Below are 22166 nucleotides of genomic sequence, written 5' to 3'. Positions count from 1 at the left end.
CGTCTTCAAAAGAACTGAGACACCACACGTTTTCCTATAAACGTTTTAATAAAATATGTCAATTTAAAAAAAAAAAAAATGTTCTGATCATTTGTATATCTGACACATTCACTGCACTTAAGGTGGTGGAAACCTCTGGCGCTCTCTACTCTTTCTGCTATCCATACCCATTGTCTCCCACTAACAGGGGAGTCTCTTTAGAGCAGCAGCCTTCTGTGTGGCGCGACTAGAGTCACTCCTAGTTGTATATATATATATATATATATATATATATACAGTATATATATATATATATATATCAGTTGTAAGTTGGTGCCCTTGTTTGAACCTTTAATAATTGGTTCTATAATAGCCTTTAGTTATATTTAAAGTAAATCAAAGTAAAGTCCAATAATTAATAAACATTTATTAAAAAAAAATTTCATTCAATAGAGGTGCTTTTTCCAGACCATAAAAACTTGAATGTTGTATTTCAGATATTTTCAGACTAGCAAACAAACGTTTCCAATGCGTTTCGTCCCTGCAATGGACTTCATCAGGGGTTTGCAGATGTTATTGACACAATTCTCGCGATTCTTTCGTGTAGGGTGTATCCCAACAAGATGTCAACCCACAGACTTTTATCCATATAGATTCACACGGACAGCACTGAGTGGTCAATTATGGGTATGCTCTGAATACCATCATTGGCCTTTCACAGTTGTGTCCTTTCTGCCCGGTGTACTTCTTTTAGGGCCAACCAATCTGCATCTAAAAACCGACACTGCTAGTGTAGAGTTGAGGTCTCAGTTCAAACAATAATTTTCACTGTCCCTTTGGAGATGTGAGCTGGTGTGAAGTTCAGTGAAAGTGACTTTTCACTAGTCACTTTGTTTATTACATCTTTTTCAAGCAAACATAAAATACAAGAGTACAATTCTCACCTTATATCCCCCACCAGTGACACGTGCGGCCGGCGTCTGGTCCCGGAACTGAGGATCAGACGCATCAATATGATGTCAATTACCCGCATCTGGCGCCATGACAACTGCACCGATGGCGTCTAGTATATGGGGAGGAGCAGTAACCGCTGCCATGGAGCCGCATCCTACGTCTCACCCGTTACTATGACAGCCAACAATCAAAGTTAAAAAACATATTTAAAACAGCAAGAGTAGCGGAACAATTTACATCACATAATCAATGTAATAAATAGGTTATAACCAATTCATCAAGGGTACAATATAAACATTATCCAATTACAAAAAAACATGCAAGCCCAATTTCTCATTAAGGCCACCAGGAGCCAAGGTGTTCAGGAGATAGATCCATTGGGACTTGCACTGCAGCAGTCTCAATGATCTATCACCCCCACAGATGCTGAAAGGGATATGGTCAATAATAATATATTTAAGCATAGCCACATTATGGCCAGCCTCCAGAAAATGTCTGGAGACCGGCTGGTCACTATGTCCCATGGTAATAGCAGATCGGATCGCATGTCTGTGTCCAGCCATGCGTTCCCGGAGTGTATGGTCAGTTTTACCAATATAACTGAGTCTGCATGGACACGTGATCATGTATATTATAAATTTGGTCGTACATGTAACCCGGTGGTGTATATAATACCGGTATCCACTATATGGGTGACAAAAACTATCACCAACAATAAGTGATCTACATGTACGACAATTGAAACATCTGAAACAGTATATATATATATATATATATATATATATATATATATATATATATAATGCCACTAAATAAAGAATTTTAAATACTGATATACAGTATAGGGAAAAATAAATGTTCATGTTATTTTTCTTTTTCTTAAAAGTGGTAGCCCAAGCCCAGTTTTACTATCTACTTAGTGGGGATTATTCTGGTTCACTCGGAGAGGCACAATCACTCTCTAATGGACTGCAGGTGGGGCTGATGCAGAGAGAGTAAAGCTGACCTCACATCTACAGATTTATTGTCCAATCTGGCTGGTTGGATCAAAAACCTGGTAATGGATGAGAGCAGATGACAGCTGACCATTTACCTCAAAATGCTGGAAAACTGACAAACTCATTCAGATATTACCAGATTTTTGGTTCAACCAGCCAGATCTGACAATATAACTGTAGATGTATGGCCAGCTATAGATTTGGATGTTTTATTGTTTCTGTGCAGGGTAAATACTGGCTGCTTTATATTTTGCAATATAGATATCAGTTTAAAGTGCACCCCCCACCCAAATCTAATTCTCTCTGCACATGTTACATCAGGCCCACCTGCAGTGCATATGGTTTTATCCATTAGAGAGTGATTGTACCTTTCCGAATGAATCAGAATAACCCCCAGTGTGTGTGAAAATGCAACACCGCATCACACATGTACAAATGTGCTGTATGTACAACTGGCTGGCAAAACATTAAAGGTCCATTTACGTTTTGTCCACAAGTTTTGCTGAGAAGCTGTTGACAGTAATAGGGGCTCAAAGTTTGTTTGAATACTCAAACCCATGTCATCCACAAGAGGACTTGGACTGATTTACATATCTGAAAAGGAAAATATATTTTTTTCTTTACATACTGTAAGGGTATCCAGACAGGAAAAATACCTCAGACTATGGTAACAGCAGTTTCTCATCATTGACATCCATCTTTTACTGTATTTTGGTATTTTTTTTCAGGAGGTTGAACTGTGGTCTGTGAAATCTCATTTTAATATAATGCACATAGATCTTTTAAAAAAGAAATAGTTTTTTTTTGCATATTTATGTATGATTTTACTCTGTGACAATAAAAGTGAGTAAGTCATCATTATAATACACCTTCTACACAGGGGCAAACGCAGGATTTTCAGAAGGGGGTTTCCATAGGGGCAGAGCAAAGCACGGAGATGGACACTTAGGTGACCCAGTATATGTCGGCTCAGTTAAAGTATAGACCAAATGTATATAAATAATAATAATAAAAAAATATATATAAATATATATATATATATATATATATATATATATATATATACACACACACACATAAATATAACAGCGGTGTAGACCCCTGGGCATAGCAATGTATTGGGGCCCTACCGATACTCCAGTGGTAGGGGTGGGGGAAGCTTTGATGTCCCACGGGTGGTAGGGGGTATTATATCAACCACTCAGCATGTAGGGCCTGGAACAGTAATTTCCACTTATTACCCCTTTACTGTACACATGGTGGGAGATGGGGTGGGAGAAGGGGGCATTGGGCTGAATGAAGGGGTCCTGATACATAACTTCCAGGGTTATACAGGATGTTTAATATGCAGAGGAGGGGTGTATAGTGGAGTGGGCTTATTATTCATAATTTTCTGATGGGAAGACAGCTTGCTTGACTGCAGATATCTCCAGTTCCCGGAAACAGGTTTCTTAGATTTTAATGGAATTAAAAACTAGAGAATCCCACCTACCAAATGCTATTGGGAACTAGGGGATCAGAGTTCAGGAGGCATAGCAATCTGCCAACGAGAAAATAAAACTACATACCAGGTTTGTGGAGCTGGAGCAGTAACCAGCTGCTTGGAAGGCTGATATCTCTGGTTCTGGGAACAGTAGAGACAAGCTACTAGTGTCCATCAAAGGGGGGGAGTCTCAGCTTTTGGAATATATCCTCAGAAAAACTCTAAGTCAGACAGAACCTGAAATATCTGACTGGGAAGAGCAATTAACAGGCTTGGATGGGGACCACTACTTTGAAGTCAGATATCTCTGGTCCCCAAGGGCCGATTTTAAAAATTCTTGTACCCATAGAAAGAGGGGACCCTCAGCTTTAAGCATAGGGTCCTTAGACTCCTGGGGCCTTTCTGGGTACTCGGAAACCCCCCCTGCGTGCGCTTCTGCTACACCCGTGTTTATTAACATAGTATTTACTCTAAGAATTGATAGCACAACATTTATAAATGTACTTTAAGGTTATCTGATTGAAAATGTAAAGTTCAGTTTATATACTTGCAAGAATAGTTAATTTAAATAAATCACTTATCTGCCATTAAAGTGGGTAGACTCTCATTAAATCTTCAAAACATTATTTAAAAAAATTAGGTATACAATTATAATTAACTCTTTGAGTGCCAATAGCTGTAAAATATCCACTAAAAATTCTCACATTTGTTATAAAAATGTTGCGTAAAAAAAATCGGATATTTCCTATATAAAGCTAAACATTACAGGTCATTATGATGAATAAAAATGTTTGCTTGCCAAATTTCACACCTATTTTGAAAAATCCTCTTGGCACCCAAAGAGTTAAATATCTGGGGTGAAATGTAATAGGGCGAGAGAAACAGAAAGTTAGAGATATGGTAAGAAATCTGCATTTTTTAAAAAAAATGGCAATCATTTACACTGCAAAACCAATTTGATTTTGCAGTGTAAATGACTGCTGTTTAAAAAAAACCTTGAGATTTCTTACCAAATATCTCACTTTCTGATTCATTTACCCAATTACATTTCCCCCATGATCTTTATTTATTTTCACATTAGTTCCCATTAATAATCTGACTGAAAAACATTATACAGCAGTTTCTGTCACATCAAAGTAAAATTTCTTATGTTGTTGTAGAAACTTGTTTTGTTCAACCATAGAGCTGCTGCATTGCTAGCTACTAACCACTAGATGGTGCATTGTTATGTTGGATAATTACATTGTTGTTATAGCTCATATACATAGCTTTCAAAACAATGTTTGTCTAATGTAATGTTATTAAAAATAATTAAAATTAAAAAAGATCTGATTTATAGAGACATATATTTTTATGTAGTTTTTAAGATGTATTTAATTGCTAAAAAATAATAAAATATTGTCAAGCATCATGTTTAAAAGGGGAAATGGTCACGAGGTCTACAAGCATTAGATCAACAAGTATTAGGTTGACATACATTAAGGTTAACATGACTGAAGGTTGACAAGGGGTTAGGTTGACAGGGTCATTGGGTCAACGCAAGCATTAGGTTTACATGGAAGGTCAACAGTGAAAATGTCGACGGGGTTTTTCACTTTTTTGAGCCGACTTGGTAGGTGTTTCATGCCCTACCAACCACTAGGAGGCGGTGGTAAAAATTAATGGCTCGGCACCATGTCCGGAGCATGGCCAGCGCAGAGAACCATGCGATGGGATGCGGTGCACTTTTTAGTGTTCATGTAGACCATGGGTCCTCAAACTGCGGCCCTCCAGATGTTGTGAAACTACAAATCCCAGCATGCCTTGCCACAGTTTTAACACTCCCTTATAGCAAAACTGTGGCAAGGCATGCTGGAACTTGTAGTTTCGCAACATCTGGAGGGCCGCAGTTTGAGGACCCATGATGTAGACTGTCGACATTCAGGTAAAGAAGTGAAAACCCCATGTCGACCTTTCGACTGTTGCCCTTCTCAATGTCAAAATAATTCTTGTGTTGACCTAATTACCCTAATATAAAAAAAATCTGATGTATAGATACTGTACATAGATTTTTATGTTCTTTTTAAGATGTATTTAATTTCTAAAAAATAATAAAACGTTGTCATGCATCATGTTTAATAGAGGATACGGTCACTATGTCTACTAGAAGCATTAGATCGACAAGCCTTACGTCGGCACCACTAGGTCCACATGCATAGGGAAAGCTCCATGTTGACCTTTGACTGTCAACCTTCCCCATGTTGACCTAATGCTTGTGTCAACCTAATGACCCTGTCGACCTAACCCCATGTCGACTTTCATGCATGTCTAATGCTTGTCGATCTACTTGTTGTCTATCCAATGATCCATACCTGTTTAAAAGGTGCTTAAAAATCTGAATAAATAGCTTAGGAAGCTAAATATTATACAGACTATTTAGCAGTGTCCATTTCAGCACAAATTGTCTGAGAGTACAGTACTAAATATGTTTTAATGGCAATAGTTATAGTCTCTGTTTAAATTACCATACATTACCTGTATTAATTATGGTGATATGTATATAAACGTTTGTGACATTTGACCAGCCACATATCCCTCCTGGTTACACTGTAGCACATGACAGTCAGCTTGATATTGTCCTGATTAACATTTGCATACTTTCCAACTGTCCTGCTTAACGCGGGAACGTCACGGTTTTTGGGGATGTTCCCGCGTCCCGCCCGGGGCCGCCATTGTCCTGTGGTGGTGGTGGGGGGGGGCAGTTGGGAGTCGTCCCCCCCCAGACTGGAGAGAATACACACTGTGTGCATGGTATCTATTCAGAGACACAGACCGGCGAAAAACAGGGGCGCGGCCTTAGGACACGTCATCCCGTGATGCTATACCCCCTTTTCATAGGCCACGCCCCCCTTTTCCAGAGTCAGCAGCAGCAAACTTTGGGAGGTATGCATTTGGCAGCAAAGCATGGATTTTCTAGTTACAGATGTGTTCTTATATATTTTTGCTGCAGTCAAGCCACACAGCCGCTCCAGGTTGTGGAAGAATTCTCTAGCATCATGTGTCAAAAATGCATCTTAATCACAACACAATGCACTTAGGATGCACGAGGAGACTGTGCTGATATTTGTATATAATTTAATTTGGTCTATCTGTGTGAAGCTGAATCTGTGTACAATGAAGCAACTGCAGAACTTCCAATACAAGTTGTGTTCTACTCAACCCTACACAATATACAAGTGTTATATATAATAATAATAATAATAATAATAATAATCAGCAGTCTTCTAGTGTATAAAAGTCGCATTGTGTTGTGACTATGGTACATTTTCAATAATAAAAAAAAAGATGCCTGACATTAGCAGAGTTTCTTGGAACCTGGCAGCTCAAACATGCAAGGTTCAGTACGGATGGTGTAATGGCTAGCATTACCGCCTCACAGCATTGAGGTCATGGGTTTGATTCCCACTATGCCCATAACTGTGCAGAGTTTGTATATTCTCCCCATACTTGCGTGGGTTTCCTCCAGGTACTCTGGTTTCCTCCTACAATCCAAAAATATAGTGGTAGGTTAATTGGCTCCCAACAAATTAACCCTAGAAGGTCTGCGTGTGCTTGTACATGTAGTAGGGAATATAGATCTCCACTATAGATATAAGCTCCTCTGGGGCAGGGACTAATGTAAATGTTCAAATATTCTCTGAAAAGTGCTGCGGAATATGTGTGCGCTATATAAGAAACTGTTAATAAATAAATAAATACATCTTCCACTGTATGGCATATTGAACGCAAATTTTGCACGTATTGTGTAAAACAATCTGACCTGCCCTTATACTTTGTGCAAGTCCACCAAGACTTCATGAAGATGCATGGCTTGTAGAGCACAGGAATTTCTGGAGATATATTTGAAAGTATAAAGTATCCATACTGACGTGCCTAGTTTGTAGAGCAGGACAGAAACCAAATGTACTTTTATTGAGCAAGATTATTAACTTTACATAAAAGAATGGAGAGAGCACATTCTTAGTAGAGATGTGCACCGGCCACTTTTCGGGTTTTGGGTTTTGGGTTCTGATTACCTTGAGGTTTTGGGTTCTAATGGGTTTTGGCAAAACACCTCCTAAGTGTTTTGTGTTTGGATTTTTTGGGTTTTGGGTTCAGATTTTTTGTTAAAAAAGCATAAAAACTGCTAAAATCGCAGAATTTGGGTGAGTTTTTTTGCTCCTACGCTATATTAACCTCAATGACATTAATTTACACTCATTTCCAGTCTATTCTGAACACCTCACACCTTACAATATTGTTTTTAGGGCAAAAGGTTGCACCGAGGTAGCTGGATAACTATGATAAGCCACACAAGTGTGCGGCACAAACACTAGACTGATATGGCACACTTAGCATACCCTCTAGGCTGATACTGCACACCTAGAATTACCCCTGGACTGATATGGCACAGGTAGCATCCCCCCTAGTCTGATACGGCACACCTAGCATCACCCCTGGACTGATATGGCACACTTAGCATCACCCCTGGACTGATACGGCACACTTAGCATCACCCCTGGACTAATACAGCACACTTGGCAGCACCCCATGAATTATACGGCAGACTTGGCTCACCCCAGGAATTATTTGGCAGACTTGACTCACCCCTGGACTGATATGGCACACTTAGCATCACCCCTGGACTGATACGGCACATTTAGCATCACCCCTGGACTAATACAGCACACTTGGCAGCACCCCATGAATTATACGGCAGACTTGGCTTACCCCAGGAATTATACGGCACAGATGGTGGCACCCCTGACCTGATACAGCACACATGGAATTATACGGCACAGATGGCGGCACCCCTGGACTGTTACGGCACACATGGCGGCAGGCATGGAATTATACGGCAGACAAATTCCTGCAGTAAAAATAAAAATTTGTATTCTTTTAATTATAAAAAAGAGCAGCACACCTAACTTAGCAACACCCCATGAATTATACAGCACTCTTGGCTCACCCCTGGACTACAGTGCATTTAACAGCCCTTGCAGTAAAAAAAAAAAAAAACACCTTAATTTTATTTTCATTAAAAAAAAGGGCAGCTCCCCTGGTCTGATATGGGACACATGGGGCACCCCTGGAATTATACGGCACACATGCGGGCACCCCAGGACTGATACAGGACACATGGGGGCACCCATGGAATTATATGGCACACATGCGGGCACCCCTGGACTGATACAGCACACATGTGTGCAACCCTGGACAAATACAGCACACATGTGGGCACCCCTGGATGGATACAGCACACATGCGGGCACGCCTGGACTGATACGGGACACTGGGCAGAGCAGCTGGACTGATATGGCACACTTAACACCCCTTGCAGATTAAAAAAACAAACCTTTTTTTATTTCAATTAAAAAATGGGGGCAGCTCCCCTGGACTGATACAGGACACTGGGCAGCACAGCTGGACTAATTCGGGGCAGCCCTGTAGTAAAAAAAAAAAAATTCAGAGATCCCTTTAGATGTCCCCCACAGTGGTCCCATATAACACAGCACCCTTTAGTAGTAGCCTTAGTAATGCCCCCTTAGTAGCTGTTACCTAAATATGTTTCCCCCTCAGTAGTTCCCCCTCAGTAGATGTACAACAGTTCCTGCACATGTAGTTCCCCCTTAGTAAATGTATCTTTTGTTAAGCAGCCCCCATAAATGTATAGCTTCTATTAGTTCCCCCCTTAGAATGTCCTCCACAATGTTATTAATTATTCCCTGTGCGCAGAGACAGCACGGACACATCCGTGCTGTCTGACTCCTACATGCCGAATGAAAATGGCGCCGGAGCCGGATCTTATATAGATCCGAATCCGGCGCAGGATGATGACGTTTCGCCCTCGTTTTGGACCCGGGAAGATGGCGGCGACCACCGAACTCCCTGGATCCGGCCTCGGATCAGGTAAGTACGTGGGGGTTCGGATCTCTAGGATCCGAACCCGCTCATCTCTAATTCTTAGGTAGGTACAGTATTTTGTTTGTTATACAACAGGTTGCATGGCTATTTTCGCTCCACAGTTGGAATTGCAAAAGTGTCCTCGTACGAGTAGTGTCAACTAGCCATATGGTGCGAGATAGTCCTGTGTAACTGATTCTCATTTGCAGACAAAGCAAAACACCACTGAAAGTATACTAGAGATGCTTGGCTGTGACTTTCAACACACAAAAATTAGCTTTACACAACAGAGCTTGGCATGAAAATAGGCTGTAGCCACCGCATCATAGTTCTGTACATACAGATTCAGGCTCATTCGAACAAAGATTTATGAATCACATAACAAATAACTGTAAACAGTGTAATCTATTTGTATTATTTTTTGCAACTCAGATTTAAACTACAAGTTGAAAAACAAGGACATCTCACAGCTGTGTAAACATAAATGGCAGTTGGTTATCCCAAGGGCCCATCAGCTATTTTTCCTGGTCACCGGAACTTACTGGACTCTGCCAGGATACTGTGTGTTTTGGCAAGAACTTGTATAGTTTAATGAGGAGGGTTGGAAACTGGCTGATGGTCCTATTACTACAGAGTAGTGGGTGCTGGAGAGAAACACAAGGCCAGAATCCAGGCAGTCCAAATAGTACAAGCCAGTTAAAAGAGTGCCTAGCTTTGAAAGACAGCAATAATGCATTTGGTCTACTTTTTTTTGACTTTGTGACCTGTTATTATTTTAATTATTATTATTAATAACAGTTTCTTATATAGCCCATACATATTCTGCAGCGCTTTACAGAGTATAGTTGAACATTCACATCAGCCCCCTGCAAAGCCCCTTCACCCATCTGCACACAGGTCTGCCCCGTGCTGTGCCCCTCTGGGCATGTGGCACACAGTGTTTTCCCCTTGCACAAACTAACACATCCGCTAACAACTCTACATCAATATTCTCATAGTCCGGCTCCATATACATGCTGACTCCCACCCTTTTATCCATTAGAAATATATAATCCATTCCATCCAAAGCCACATGCAACCTTCTGACATTTTTGACATTACAGATACTGTATACCACTAATGGGCTGGTTGGCTTAACACATTCTTAAAAAAATATTTAAATCTTCTCCAATAATTTTGTATGCATATAATGGCGAACTGGCAGAAGGATTGCAAGTGAGCTGCTGTTTTAGCACTATAATATTTTGTGTAATGAGACAGGTATACAGTATTGTGTTGTAAATCTAATGCATTATGATGCAGATGAGCATGGCTACATCTGTACTAAGGGGTTATTCTGATTCACTCGGAAAGGCACAATCACTGATGGACAAAACCATGTGCACTGCAGGTGGGGCTGATGTAACATGCAGAGAGAGTCATATTTGTGTGTTTTATTGTTTCTGTGCAGGGTAAATGCTTTATTTTTACACCGCAACATAGATATCAGTTTGAAGTACACCCCCCACCCAAATCTAACTCTCTCTGCACATGTCACATCAACCGCACCTGCAGTGCATAGGGTTTTGTTCATCTGAGAGTGATTGTGCCTTTCTGAGTGAATCAGAATAACCCCTTAAGTTTTGGAAAGTAATACAGTGAAGAGAGATAAACACATCCTGTAACATGGCATGTAGGAGCTGATTGGCTAATACTTTACCACTTTATCATCCTCCAATGCTGATTACTTCTCCCCCTAAATACTTTCTGCTTGGAAATGGGAAAATTGTGCTACACAATACTGTATTAAATTGTTACGGATATATATGTGTATTGTATCACTACAGTGTGCTTACAAATCTTTTTGACTTTAAACTAAGCTGTATATTAGAGTGTTAATTTTACTCAGCGAATAAGTTCTTCTGCTGATTGTCACAGATTCAGTCTTTGCTTTGTCAACATTTTCTAAAATTTTGGTTACTGCCTTGGGGTTTGTACTGTGATACTCAATTGAATGTCTCTCACTGTGTAGTACATCATTCATATTCCCAGAAGGAGTACCCTGTAGAGACAGAAGCTTATTAGGAAAGAGACCCACAGGAGAGCCTCATATGCATTCAGGGCTAACTTCAGTCATGATGGAAAGCGTTTTGATTGATGTATACTAGAAAATGTGAAAACATTGACCTCTAACACAAGCTATAAGCTGCAAGATTACTGCCATTATTGCTTTAAGACATTTTAACAAGGTTTCAAACAATATCTGACGTGCAGTGCTAGAGGTAATCAACTTCTGAACAAACCTCACACTTTCATTCTAAATTCTGAAAAAGCCTTTCACAGAAACAGTATCAAAGGGCAAAGTAAAAGATTCAACTTATTTAAAGCAAATGACAAGAGCTTTCTTTTTTGTCAAAGCAAACGGTAATGCAATTTGTGTTAAATCATAAACCTCTGACAATTCCTCTTTTTTTGTGTCTAGTTATATCTGTGAATAAGTCATTTTCATTACCATTTAGTTACAATAAATTGATCCATTATAAATGAGAGCAAGATTCCAAATATAATGTAATCATTAACACATTATTTATTTAGGCACATATAAATTCTTAACATGATTCTTGAGCTAGTTGGTAGAAGAACACTCTCAGGCATGGGGACTTTATAAGAAGCCTTCAAGGTGTTTAGTGGCACATTATTTGAGGTTGCAGGGATTTGCAGAAATTGCCTTCACGACTTGCGGATATAAAAAAAGAAACTGTTAAGTTGCAACATCAAAGTGAACGATCTATTTGTTGTCACAAAAGATACTGCAGGGCTGAAATAACCATTTTTTTTCTGAGGAGAACACACCAATAAAAATAAAACAATAATTTAACAGTAGAATTGTAGACAAGAGTCCAGTGTCTTACACATACTCATACAGTACCTACTGATACATAAATATGATTGCATTGTCATGTATTAATTGCTTCTAAGGTTGTATTTACAGTATATTTTAAATGATTTGAATATGATTTACTCTATTCTATAGTTTGGGGCATACAAAGACTGATGTACTGTAGATTTGGTTTGAGAGTCTATTTTGACACAACATTTTTGTTCTGTATATGATCACAGAAACACTTACTGAATCCTTTCATATGTAGACAGGATACTTTTGCTCTTACATTACCTTATGGTTAGAAAGGTGTAGCAATTTCACTGTGTGCAAGCTTTGGTTTTATTTATATATATATATATATATATATATATATATATATATATATATATGTAATGGTTAGCTTTACTACCTCACAGCACTGAGGTCATGGTTTCGATTCCCACCATGGCACTAACTGTGCGGAGTTTGTATTGTCTCCCCGTACTTGCGTGGGTTTCCTACGGGTACACCGGCGACAGGGGGGTCAAGGGGGACATGTGTGATGGGCCCCGGCGATCTGAAGGGCCCCAGAGCCTGGCCGGGGCCCATCTGTGTGTTACCCCCGTTGGTGTCTCTGTGCTGGCCTGGCTTAGCTCACTGTGCTTTTTGTCTGTGCATGCTGCTGCGCCGGGTCTCTCTGCCGGGTCTCTCCCTGTTCCCCCCCCCCCACCCAAGCGCCGTCGGGAATCCTGGCATTGGGGTCTCAGTGGCGGATATGTCATCAGCAGTGGGGGTTCCTGCGGTGGATGGGAACTAGTAGCGGTATTACAACTGCTGCTAGTTCCCATCTTCCCCAGGGACCCTGCTGCTGGGACCCAACTGCGGCACTGCCAGGATACCCGACGGCGAGCAGCAACAGGTGAGCTCCAGGGGGGGGAGGCCCAAGGGCCCCAGAGCTATCAGGGAACAGGGCCCCAAGATTTCTGTTGCCGGCCCTGAAGGTGCATGGCTTCCCCCTGCAAACAGGAATGCTTTTCTGTGAGAATTACTCTGCAGGGATAATGTGGAGGTTACAATGTTCCACCTCACCATTAGAGGTGCCGGAACTCGTTTCCACCCTGTTCCCCGTCACTTTATACTTTATATTTTAGAAACTACAACAAACATGCATATTCCAGGTGGCTTTTAGCTTGCAGGTACATGAATACACACAATAATCAGCAGGAAATCTAATTGGCTGAGTTCATATTGAACCAGGCTCAGTCCCAATACTCGGTTCCACCCTGTTCCCCGTCACTTTATACATGTATACAGTAGTACATGATAATGTCTTTTAGAAACTACAACAAACATGCATATTCCAGGTGGCTTTTAGCTTGCAGGTACATGAATACACACAATAATCAGCAGGAAATCTAATTGGCTGAGTTCATATTGAACCAGGCTCAGTCCCAATACACAGTATCCCAGTGTTGAAAGGTATGCTCTTTACCTTTAAGAAAGTATAATATAATATCATGTTTGTATTTACCTGTTTCTGTACTGTAAACAAATTTGAAATCTAATTACAGTAGTTCAACTGCCCTCACATTAACTATGTCTACAGAACTTGCCACCATCCAAATGAAACCTCTAATGAGGTTAAAGTTTTGAAATTTATTTTTACATCTTCTACTTTTGCATCCAAACCTTTTTAAAGTAGTAAACAGTTAAGGTATTCCTAGGGCCTAGGCCTCCCATGATGCAAACATTGTGTTAAACTGCAACTTCCTTGGGACAGCAAAAAGACAAGGTTCTTACAGTATATTGTCAGTTTTCCATCAACATGTTTTTTTTTTCCTGGCTCCAACAGCACTTGAGTCACTGGCTGCTATTCATAATTTCCTAAAAGAAGGTGTGACAACTAATGTGAAAGTGGTAGAAACAGAAGCGTTACTCCTGGCATACTGCCAGCCAATTCAGTCAATGCTGCAGTGAGCAGCCAGTGATTGATGTGATCGGATAATGGTGCAGCGATTTAAATGTGGCCTCTCAGGTTACAGAAAGTGGGGGTGTATTGAAAATACTGCTCTTTGGGCTGCTCTAGTTGGTGAAATAAATTGTCTATGTAGTTTGTAATATGTAGTATATTTAACTATGTGCAAAGCAAGAGCTGTCAATAATATATAGATCCACCAACCAACCCAATCTATTATTATATTAAGGGGTAAATTCCCTAAAGTGTGAGTTTTTTAAAGTGAAAGATTTTGCCCATAGCAACCAATCAGATTCTAGCTATTATCCTCTAGAAGGTGCTAGATAAATTATAACATTTGATTGGTTTCTATGGGCTATATCTCTCACTGTAATTCTGATAAATGCAGTGTTAGTTGTTTTACTACATGCATGTTCACTCAAATTAAATTACCATATATACTCGAGTATAAGCCTACTTTTTCAGAACATTTTTTATGCTGAAAAAGCCCCCCTCGGCTTATACTCGAGTATGTAAAAGACTAAAGTTATTCTATAATGCCATCAACATGAATACAATTTAACAATAAGACATACCTAAAATTAATTTATTCTATTTTCTTCATTCTATACTAGTGTTGGCTAACCTTGACACTCCAGCTGTTGTTAAACTACACATCCCAGCATGCCCTGCATCAGTTTTAGCATGGCCAATGGGTAAAACTGTAGCAGGGCATGCTGGGATGTGTAGTTCAACAACATCTGTAGTGTCAAGGTTAGCCATCACTGTTCTATACAATGGGTGGTATTCAATTAGCCACAGTAATTTACCACAGCTAATTGACTCGCCTAGGGCTATCCTATTTAGCTCTGTTGCTGATGCATATCTGGGATTTGGTTGGTGTTTCTGAGGGAAAATTGGTAACTGGATAATGACCATCAGGCAAAAAAAGCCCATTTTTTTGTGGGACCAATTACCGTGGTTAATTGGATACCCATATTTTCTTGCAAGATGTGCATCTATAGTTGAAAAATATAAACAATTAACTCAGTGTGTTGACTTCATATCTACAAACTTGTACAGATGCCCCTTATCAGCAATATTTTGCTGTTCATTGTTTTTTCTAACAGTACTGGAGTAGCCAGTATTTCTAAAACAATACATTTTAAAATTATATAAATATTTCATAATGTGTTCTTTTACTACTGTATTTTAATTGTATTAAAGTTCAATTAAGCTGCAGAGTGTAATGCAGTACACAATGTACTAGAAATAATTTGCCTTGCATATATGAAAATGTGCTAAGTACAAATGTTTTTGGATTGAATTCCTGGGAACATATGTCTCAAATGCATTTGCCTATAATGTGCATCACCAGGCACTAGTTGGCAGATAAATAATTTTAGTGACAAGGTGAAATTTTCAATGAGCTTTCACAGCTTGATAAGTCATTTTAATTACTATGTGATGCATATTTAAGTGACAGCAGTTTGTTGGATGCTTCAGGCAGGAACATGGTAAAATTGCAGGGTTGCTTTACTAACACGCTGCGTCAAAAGAATAAATCTTGGATAGTTTATATACCCCATACGAATTTTGCTTGCATATTTTGTTTTAAACAAAAACATTATTTATGTTTGTATTTGCAGAGATCCTTCTGTAGTGCCATGGTAGAAGAATTAAGGATGTCGCTAAAGTGTCAACGACGATTGAAACATAAACCGCAGCCTCCTGTAATAGTGAAAACAGAGGAAGTAATCAACATGCATACATTTAATGACAGAAGATTGCCAGGAAAAGAAACAATGGCATAGAGCTGGGTGTCAGGCATCCCCAAGCACAAACTGTCAGCTTTTTGTTTTCTTTTTCCAAACAACTCTGCGAGAATGTTTCCTGTGGAAATATGCAACCTGTGCAAAATAAAAATGAGTTACCTCATGTCGCTGTGTCTATGAACTTGAGACTTATTAATCTGATCATTCGGTCAGACTAGAACTGCAAGAGTCATGGATAAATCAAGAACTTCTGCGGAGGTTGAACTTTTTTTCAAGGGGTCCACCATTCTTCTGAATGTAAACGTGTACGTTTTGTGGTTGCTTTAAAAATACAGTCCCAAACAAGAAAACAATAAGAGGTCACTTTTATGTGTTTCAAAGAAAAAAAAATGCCAGATTAATCAATGAAGAAAAATATTAAATATAAACGTAATCAAAAATGACTGTGTGTTCTTTGCACTTATATAGCAAAGATGGGAGACAATTAGACAAATTATTATGAAATACCCAAATTTAAATGTTAGAATACATTCATATGCTGATGAGGCAACATGAGATCACTAAAAGAAGGCATTATAATCCATCAATTGACATGATTATATGAACAAATACAGTATGATAAGATTCTTATCTGATTTTGTGGACTCTGTGTTTCACTGTCGTAAATAAAACAAAATGTCAGTAAACAAGGCAATAATTGTATCGTTCAATTCAACCAGATTACAGCATTTCTGTGTGAGAATGTTAGATTGACTCAGTTTATGCTGACAAGTAGTTATTAAGGAGTATAGAAGAATGTATCTAATTGTATATTACAGAGAGTGAAATTGTGGATGTGACGGAGAGGATCCATTGTAGACAATATGGATTTTTTAAAAAACGTGTCCCTGTTAACCATTTGAACCCCATTGATTCTCTGCAGTGTCCTCCAGCTGTGGAAAATGCACGGCCTCTTAGAAGAACTTTCCACAGGGAGCTTTAAATGGACTGCATTCATCAATACAGTCGGTGTTTAATGAACAAAATCCTCGAGCAATTTTTATTTAAAAATGTTCAGGTTTATTTGTGGAAATGCAAGATTTCTATAAAAAAATAGTTTTTGTATGGAGATTTTTGTAATACTTTTTATCAACAAAATCCAAACATACGTTATTTCTGTCAGGGGTGTGATGCCAAGCATGAATGGTAGTGTGTGTGAGCACCACCAACGTTTGGTGAGATTATTTTTATCAAATTCAAGTTCAGTATAAAACAAAGAGAATTATTTTCAAGTTCAGTATTGCTAGTTGCACTACCAACACTGCTTCCCATGCTACACCCCTGATTTTCACTAAGCTAAGAACATACTGTAATGAACAATTGTGTGTAAATGGTAAAATACACAGTCTTCTTGACCACATTGTGATAACAGTTGAAGTGCACACAGTTTCCTGTTTGAATTCAATGCACAAAATAAACATCAGCAAAAACAAAATTGATTTATCTATTTTATTTTGTATGTCAGATAAAATATTAGGTATATGCAGCCAGAAATATTATTATTGCTAAATTACTTCTACTATCTGTAAATATGAGCTTAGTCCATTATACACTTGGTTTTCTGTAATATGTTTTAGAATCTGCTGATGCCAGTATTGCTTTAATGCTGTATACATACTATACAGTTTAATGCAGTGCACAATCCAGTTGTATTTTAGTTTAAAAAGAATACAGTAGTCTCAATTTTATGATGATTATACATATATCAGTTCAGGTAATTGGGCACAGTCCTGTCATGGCAGAAGCTAGGTCCTACTACAAGAACTGCCATTTTGGATTTCCTTCAAGCATATGGTGGCAAGCATATCAAGCAAAATGCAATGCTTAATGCATCCCACCCTGTGTGAGTAAATATAACCAAGAGTATTTAGTTCAAAACCCAGAAGTTTCTTTTTTTGTTGTTTTCTTTTTCTTTGCAGGAAGATTTAATGCTATGATTTTCCTTTTTAATGTACAGTTGGAATAAAAAAATAAGTTATATCTACATTTGCATTTACCCCCTACAGTACTGTATGTCTGCAATAATATCTTGTTTAAGATATACTGTAACTGGGTATGTGGTTGATATGTAGACAGTCAATAGGTCAAACCAAATGACCAACATAGACAATGCACAAGGCCAACATAGACAATGCACAATGCACAATATAGACAATGCACAATATAGACAATGCAGAATGCACAACATAGACAATGCACAAGGCCAACATAGACAATGCACAAGGCCAACATAGACAATTGGTCAACATGGCAATGGTCAACACATGGGTTTATTAAATTTTTTGGACTTTTTCATACTTTAACATCCACAAAGACTCCAATTTGGAATGGTAAAAGCATGACCTGATTCAGTCCGTGCGAGAGTATGTGGTACACTAATTGGGGTGCATGTGATGAAATGTGCAAATTGACACAAAAAAAACCACAAAAAACTCATATCAACCTTTTACTGTGTTGACTATTTCCATGTTGACCTTTTGCTTGTGTAAAACTTTTGTCTATTTTTACCATGTGCATTTGGTGTCAGCCTATTGACTGTCTACCTAGACACTGTCTACCATTTAGCATACAGCCATATAACTGTGAGCTAATAACTAGGTTTCTGTGTATATAAAATTAAAATAATAATGGGCTCTTAAACTGCATTTATTTATTTGATTGCTGTCAAACTAGCCCACAAATGTCTATCTACAGCGGAAGAGTAATGTCTAGGTAGAATGATAAGACTACAATACTTTCAAGACTTCAATATAGAGGTGTGATTATAGCCCCACAGTTATCTTTTTGGAGCAAGAACTGGTGCCATGTCTACTAAATTACTTATTTGTACAAAATGTTTCCACCAACAAACTGTAATATCTAGTAATTTTTCTAGCAATCTTTTGAGGACCCTGTGACCTGACAACTACCTGTTGGTCAGACTCCCCCTGATTGATGCCGTTGTGCTGCAGAGCCAGGGGTCGGGTTGTTCCCATCCCTGCAGGTTGTGGCCTGTGCAACTTCCAGAAGCTGGGGCATCGAGCCCCGGACCCCTGCTGCCCAGCGCAGCGATCCAGAGTCCCCCGCCGGACCATCCACACTCAGAGACCCGGATCCACTGCTGGTCCCTGACTCAGCACCCGGCAGGGACCCACTGATTGCAACGGCAATCAGTCACTCTGGTTGCTGCAGATAATTGATGGTGGCCATCTTGGATACGGAGGTGAGGGGTTGTAACAACACCACACTGCCGGGGACAGCTCCATGCATAGCAAATACACCTCATCTGCTTCTCCCTGTCACTTCCCCTGACATTATCCCTAATGCAGCCCTGAGTTCTGGGACTACTGAGGGCCCATAATCCAGAATACCCCATCTACCTCTCCCTGTTATTTTTCCTACCATCACTCCCAATGCAGCCCTGGAGGACTGGGCCTTCTGACTAGAACATGCGGAAGATGATGACCCACACCAGGCCCAACCTTTTGGCTCTCCTGCTGCTCCGAGTGCGAAGCCCGCAGCTACTGCTCAGTGGCACAATAAATAAATACATAAAGGCTGGATGCAAGGGAACAGGAGGCTCCTTGTAGCTGGAGCTCCGGACCCTGCAGCCATTTGGATCCCTTTGCAGGGAGAGGGTGAGTCCACGAGGCAGCTGTTTACACACTGCTCCTCCCACTACCTCCCACCAATCTCCTGAGCTTCGGGGAAACTTAACTGGAATTCTTGGATACATCTCCCGCCACATATGGCCCGGGCCTGGGGGGTTGTTGCAGTGGCAGCAGAGCCTTCAAAACAGGCTGTCTCTTGCTACCTTCACTCTCTGAATGTGCCTGGTGTCTGGTGGACCTTGAGGTACTTGGATGCACTGCCTGGCAATGGCCCTTTCTGCTTGATGATGCTGGCCTAGCCACCTCTTAGAGGGAATGTTTCGGCTGTGACCCAGCCAATATTGCGCTCTATTCACTCAATGTTTCATCAGTACCCCCTCATCTTTATTTTTATTTACTGCCTGTCCTATGGTGAAAGGCAACAAAGGCTCTCAAATGGAAGGGTGGAAATCCCAAAAGGGGGAACCTGTGCATCACAAGGATCACCCTTTGCCCTCTACTATGCGGCAAATTCTGCTGCCCCAGGGACCTGATCCTGCCATGGAAATGTCAGTCCCCTCTACCCCTAGCCTGTCACAGTTTGGAGACTCTCCACTCGGGATAACCAGTCTCTGGATCCGCCCCCTACATTTGAAATGGGAGGTATTTCACAGATACTACAAGTCCTTAGCTCAATGCCAACAAAACAAGATTTTGACCAGTTGGAGAGTAGGCTCCATGATACTATACTCTCTGAGATTGCCTTGGTCCAGTCGGAGGTCTCCCAGATTGGCACTTGACTATCATCTCTGGAGGAGTTCACCTCAGACTATGCTGCTGCCCATAACTCTCTCTGAGCGGCTGTCCACAGACAAGCGGTTGATTTCCAGCAACTTCAAGACTGGCTAGACGACCTGGACAACAGGAGGTGTCATAATAATCTGCGAATTAGAGGGCTCTCTGAGGATATTCAGCCACAAGGCCTCATTGACTTCCCCACCACAGTATTTAACAACCTATTGGAGCAGGCATTCCCAACCACGGTTCTCAAGCTTGAGCACAGGTGCCTTAATTAGTACCTGTGTGATTCTGATTAAACCATCTGTGCTGAAGCCTGGAAATCACGAAAACCTGCACTGATGGTGTGCCTTGAGGACCGTAGTTGGGAATGCCTGTACTGGAGCAAGACCCCAGTTCTGAAATTGAATTTGATAGAGCTCATCGTGCACTGAGGCCTAGAGGTGCCGCTACTGACAGCCCGAGAGATGTGATATGCCATCTGCATTATATCTCCCAGAAGGAGGATATTTCTCCCAGAAGGAGAAGAAGCAAGGTTCGCCATAAGGTTTTGATTGAAGTAGCCGATCGGCGCATCCAGATTTTCCAGGATCTGTCATGGGCAACACTCCAAAAACGTATAGCACTTCGGCCTATGACTGCTGAAATCCGCAAGCTAGGTCTGAAGTATTGCTGTGGGTTTCCTTTTAGCCTACAAGTCTCTTTCAATGGAAAGCTACACACCTTTAAAGACTCTACTGATCTTCCTGCTTTCTCCTCAGCATTGGATATCCCCCCAGTCTCCCTTCCGGACTGGCAGGAACCCTTACTATGTTCTATTCAACCAGAACTCTCTCACCCTAATAATGACTGGCAACAGGTAAAGTGCAATCCTAAACCACCCTTGGAACAATGTGCACCCAGAACCTCAGTTCCGAAGTAATGGTTTACCTCCTGGTCCCTATTTACCAATTCTTTCCTTACAGGAGAACTTTCTGTTCCTTACTGATGTGGTAGGCTGAGTAGAGATTTTCCCATGTTTCTCAGTTTCAATCTAGGGCTTATGTTATCCTACATTGATGCATATACCTTGTGATACTGTTATTTGGTATTGTTATCGTCTCAAATGATGAGTGTTTTTCTGTATTTTAACCACTGCTATTATTTGAGTGTTTAGAGTATATTAACAAATGACAGTCTAAAATTTACTATTCACTGTTTAATAATCAAATCTGTTGGCTAGGGTTGCAGCTGACACTGACCTCTGCTGATCCCCTCACCGTTCTGTTTTACTCTTGGTCATGCCTCTCATGCCCAAGCTCCTGAGTGGTGGTAGTGTGTTGAAGGGTTCATTTGCCACATCATATTTCTGTCTGTTATTATCGCATACTCATTTTAATATGTATTGTGTGTTTTATGTTTTCACCTCCCCCTCTCTCCCTCCCTTCTTTCCTCATGTGATCCCAAGCCCCAGTGGTGTGGATACCCTCCTCCAAGGCTTATTCTTTGACTCACTTAGGGTAGATGATGGCGGTTAAAGCTCGCCCTACAAATATCAAGCTAGTCTCCTTTAATGTTAACGGTCTCAAGTTGCGTGAGTCCTTCGATACCTGTTTGCATTCAAAGCAGATGTAGCATTCCTATAGGAGACACATTTCAGATCTGATATGGCCCCTAACCTAACCGACCGTAATTACCCAAATTATTTTTATAATAATAATAATAGTAAAAGCAAATCCTTAGGGGTTGCCATTCTTCTTTCTAGATGTCTACCATTTCAGGATGTGACTTCGATAGCTTTGGAGGAGGGTAGAACACTTTTGGTTAAGTGAAAACTGTTTGGGCAGACTTATACATTTGTCAACCTCTATGTA

The 22166-nt window shown here is 40.3% G+C and overlaps 1 protein-coding gene across 1 annotated transcript in view; it reads left to right on the top strand.

The window, feature by feature from the left end:
• GRIK2 (glutamate ionotropic receptor kainate type subunit 2) overlaps positions 1-21890 on the top strand; it is a 571469-nt gene extending 549579 nt beyond the window's left edge. Inside the window, exon 17 of the mRNA XM_083176981.1 lies at positions 15782-21890. Coding sequence (XP_083033107.1) covers positions 15782-15946 — 165 coding nt within the window. The 3' untranslated portion in view covers positions 15947-21890. The remainder of the gene's footprint in view (positions 1-15781) is intronic.
• The last annotated feature ends 276 nt before the right edge of the window (positions 21891-22166 follow it).

Source organism: Crinia signifera, chromosome 3 (genome assembly GCF_055691185.1).
Source record: "Crinia signifera chromosome 3, ASM5569118v1, whole genome shotgun sequence".
Classification (NCBI taxonomy): Eukaryota; Metazoa; Chordata; class Amphibia; order Anura; family Myobatrachidae; genus Crinia; species Crinia signifera.
This window is presented reverse-complemented; position numbering and strand designations above follow the sequence as displayed.